Source organism: Orycteropus afer, unplaced genomic scaffold (genome assembly GCF_000298275.1).
Source record: "Orycteropus afer afer isolate SDZICR_OR568_19922 unplaced genomic scaffold, OryAfe1.0 scaffold00099, whole genome shotgun sequence".
Classification (NCBI taxonomy): Eukaryota; Metazoa; Chordata; class Mammalia; order Tubulidentata; family Orycteropodidae; genus Orycteropus; species Orycteropus afer.
This window is the reverse complement of record NW_006921686.1, coordinates 9,505,310-9,509,527: the sequence shown is the minus strand read 5'-3', so window position 1 is coordinate 9,509,527 and position 4,218 is coordinate 9,505,310. Positions and strand designations below refer to the sequence as shown.

Below are 4,218 nucleotides of genomic sequence, written 5' to 3'. Positions count from 1 at the left end.
AAATTTTGGTCAATGACATGAGACAAAGTATATGTGAACTGCTGTATGAAAAGTGAATTTACTCTGTAAATCTTCACCCAAATCCTAAAAAAAAAAAAAAAAAGACCAGGTTTACTGGTCTGAGAGAGCCTAGTGAGAACCAAGACCATGGTCCCTAGTTACCTTTCAGGTCTGGAATTGAACTCACTCCCGTGGCTTCCAGCCAAACTATAGACAGGCATATAGGGTGAACATTTACACCAGGTAGATATACTCCTTAGAACTATCAGTCATGGGGGGACAGAAGGGCAGTGTTTGCACAGGGAGATAGCTCAGGGGGCCAGAATGCATAGGACAGAAGGACACAGGGAAGAGGTAACTATAGGGAGGAAATGAGAAGAGAGCTGGTATGTTGTGGGGAATTGCAGTCAATGTCATGAAACAAAATGTGTATGAACTATAACCTTTCACCCAAATCAACAAACAAAATGGAAAAAAAAAAAGAAAGTACATGGGGCCTGGCACTTGATAAATCTTTGCTGAACGAAGAAGGGAAGGGAAGGAGGAAAGGAGGCAAAGGACAGCTGGCTACCAGCTCTCTCAGGTGTTGAGGGAGAGGAGAGGGTGGCAGGGGTCCCTTGAATGCCCAGCAGGGAGCTGGCCTGGGGGTGGCACAGCTGGAACACACAGAGGCCCTCGGAAGACAACAGCAGCGCCCGGGCTCAGCTAGGAATGGTGTGGGCTCTGGAATCTGCTGGCTGAGGTGGCCAGCATGGCCTCCTGGGGTCGAGCCTGAGGGCAGAGGAGCATGTCAGAGCCAGGGGACCCTGCAAAGCCATGGGGGTCAGAGACGAGGAGAGTGGGGCAGGTCCTCTGGCATGAGCTGTTCTTACATGAGGGCACCAGCGGGGAGGGACAAGGGACAATCTAGTCCAGACAGTGCTTTTGTGCAAAAGAGACACCCCTTCCTCAAGGTGCTTTACCTCCATCTGGTAGAAAACTGTTGTAATGAATACGGAAATGTGTTGGTCCTGCAACGTGCATGGTAGTCCCTTCAATATGGAGCCCATGGGCAGTGTGTGCAACCTGTGCAACTGTACACAGAGGCTCTGGGGAAAGGGCATCACTGCCCAGGCAGGCGCAGAGGAAGACGGGGGAGCATGGTGGACAGACGGACAGGCTGTCTGCATCAGCAGGTATCACCGCAGATCTGTACCATCAGGCATCAGAAACAGACCCTAGGGTGCTGTAAAGAGAGGCACTGATGATCCCTGAGTCCAGGGGTAGATTACCCAACAAGCTAGATAAGCAGGGGCTTACTTGTACTTAATTATTAATGCTGAAACTGTCCACTACAGATTAGTAAAGAAGCCCGTGCTTACCTTGTTTATTGGGCAATCCGATACTACCCCTGACCACTGGACAGATCTCCAGGGAGTCTAAAGTGATAGCATCACAGATTCCCAGACTGGGCACCAGGGGGCATTGATGAGCTCAGCCTAGGCTCCCAAGATCTGGGTCCGGGGTCAAAGTGAGCGCCAGTCCCATTGCCTAGGGTGGGATCAGGCCCCTCGCAGACCCTCAGCCTGGGGAGCAGCTCTCTGCGGATCATTTCCATGCTTTTTCCGGGCCCGCCTCCTCCACTTCCAGAAATGGGCATAACTTCCTGGGCTCCTCCAGGAAGCTCCACTCTGCCCGCCCCTTTCCGCCCGAGGGGCCGGCCCGAAGCTCCCCGCCTCTCCCAGCCCCAGCCCAGCCTCAGCCTCCCTGGAGCTTCCGGCCAGAGGATACGCGCTGGGGCCGGACAGTTTTGGCCAGCTTCCTTCGCCGCCTGTGCCGCCGTTCTCCCCATTTAGGGGTCTGCCGGCCCCTTGGGCCATGGTCCAGCCCTCTGCCCCTCGTCCCCTCCTCCTGCCCGGCTGTCCCTGTCCCCTCCGCCCGGGCACTGCCCTGCCCCCATAGCCGCCAGGAAGGACGCGGCCTGGGGCCCGTGCCAGACCTCTGAGTGTGCGGCCCCTCCCAGCCAGGCCAGGAATGCGGCTGGACCGCGGGGGCGGCCACAGTCACTCGGCGCTCCGGCCCGCACGACACCCGTCCCACAGGCAGGCAGGTGGCCCCAGCTCGCCTGGGCCCGAGTTTCTTCGAGAAGGAAAGCATCACTGCCTGCCCCTGGGGAGCCCCTCAGTGCGGCCCGGTGGCCTTATATCGATGATTGGTACTCAGCTGCCCGTCTCCTGCCCAAAGAGAGGTGTAAGGCCGGGAGTGGATTTTATTTTTCCCGAACTGACTGGACTGCCCCCTATCTCGCACTATTTCCTGGAGAGAGCTGGCTGTCAGTGCCCTTTGGAGAGGCTCCATCCAGTCTCGTGGTTTTATTTCTGGGCCATTCTGAAAACTCCCTTCAGCCCTCCAAAGCCACACAGGTAGATTTCATTTTTCAAAAGTAGCCTGGGCAGCCCCACCCCTATCCAATACACACAGACACATCAGGGAAACCTGGCTGAGTGTGTTCGGGGAGTTGGTCTGCCTTATGGGCCCCAATGCAGCCACTGCCTTGGAGTCAGATCCAACTCATAAGGACCCCTCCTTGGATTTCCAACACGGTATCACTATGGAAATAGATTGCCCAACCTTCCTTCCAAGTACTGGCTGGTGGGTTTGAACCGCCAGCCTTCTGGTTAGTGAATGCCTTAGGCACTATGCCACCAGAGCTCCTCTCATGGGCACATAAAGCAGTAAAATTTAGTTTAAAACCCACCTCAAGTGACAACTTCCCAGAAACTCAGTTTTCTCATTTGTAAAATGGGGATATGACTAATGCCCATCTTTGAGACTGATCAGGATTAAATGTGTTCATTTTGACAAGTGCTTAGAACTGTGCCAGGTACACATACAGGCTCAGTAAATATTACACGTTATTATCTCACCCTCATGTTAGCCCAGAGACAAAGAAACATATAGACTTGAGATTTCCCAGGGCCGGTTTTAATTTCAAAAACTGACTGAGGTCTTTTCTCACATGTGAAGAAGTATCCCTGGCTGAGACCCCAGGGGTTTAGGTCCAGTACTTGGCCTGATCCACTCACATTCCAGCCACCAGGCCCTGTCACCCATCACTAGGATCAAGCCCAGACTCCCACATCTGCCCAAAACAAGAGGACGGATGTGAAGTTTCCCAGGACTGCATTCTGTCTCTCCAAACTGACCCACGCCCAGGCCTCTCTGTACCAGAGAAGCCAGATATGTCCTTCAAGGAGAGCTGGTCCATCCAGCAGGCTCAGTTCAGCCACAGTCCAACCTTCCCAGGCCTGGGGGTCAGCGCCCTGGCCCTGGTGGCCGTTCCAGTGCCTGTGTGGTCACTAGCATGTCCATGAGGTAGTCCAGCTCCGCCTCATCGAGCTCGGGAGCCACCTCCTTGCCCGGCCCCTCCACAGGACCAGGCTTGAGGCTCTCAGCAGCTGGTGCCCAAAGGTCACTGTCATACATGGAGGTGTCGATGTCCTCAAACAGGCCCTCGAGCCCGTCGTCCAGCAGACAGCCAGTGGCTGGACCCAACAGATCCAAGCCACCCAGGCTAGGTGGGCCCCCCCCAGTGGGGCGGCCTAGTGGCCCCTCATCTGCCAGGGGCTGGGGGGCCTGGCTCAGGCCCTCAATGTGGCTGAGGTCCTCCAGGAGGCTGGCCATGGAGGCTGAGAGAGCGGCGTCTGAGCTGGCCAGCAGGCTGTCAGCCACTCCGGGGGCTTCAGGTGGGCTGGGCACAGGTGGCAGGGCGGCCGCGGGCACCATGGACGCCTGGATGCGCCGCAGCGTGTTCACAACCAGCACCAGATGCCGAAGGTCCGGCTCACTTTGCCGCAGGCTGTGGTGGAGCTTGAGCACCGAGAGGTCAAAGAGGGAGCTGGAGGCTACAGCTGGGGGTGCCTGTGCTACTGCTGGGTGACCAGGGTCCAGCCACCAGGCATCAACTGCCAAGGCTTCCTTCTCCTCCTCCTCCTCCTCCCGCTTGCGCTTCAGGCCTTTGCTGAGCATCATCTGAGGGGAGGAAGGAGTCATTCAGTTATGGAAAGCAAATGTGTTCAAATCCTGGCTGTGACTATTGCTGTCTGTGTGGCCTTGGGCAAGTCACTTAACCTCTCTGAGCCTAGGTTTCCTTAGGGAACCTGTAAGAGATGGATAATAGTATTCACCTCACAGAGTTCTTTTAAGGATTAAATGAGATCATATACAAAAAGCACTTCC

At 55.6% G+C, this 4,218-nt stretch overlaps 1 protein-coding gene across 1 annotated transcript; it reads right to left on the bottom strand.

Moving 5' to 3' along the window:
* Positions 1–3,294: 3,294 nt before the first annotated feature.
* Positions 3,295–4,008, bottom strand: SERTAD1 (SERTA domain containing 1). The gene has a single exon (XM_007942981.1). It carries the CDS (start codon positions 4,006–4,008, stop codon positions 3,295–3,297), a length of 714 nt encoding a protein of 237 aa, XP_007941172.1.
* Positions 4,009–4,218: the final 210 nt, after the last annotated feature.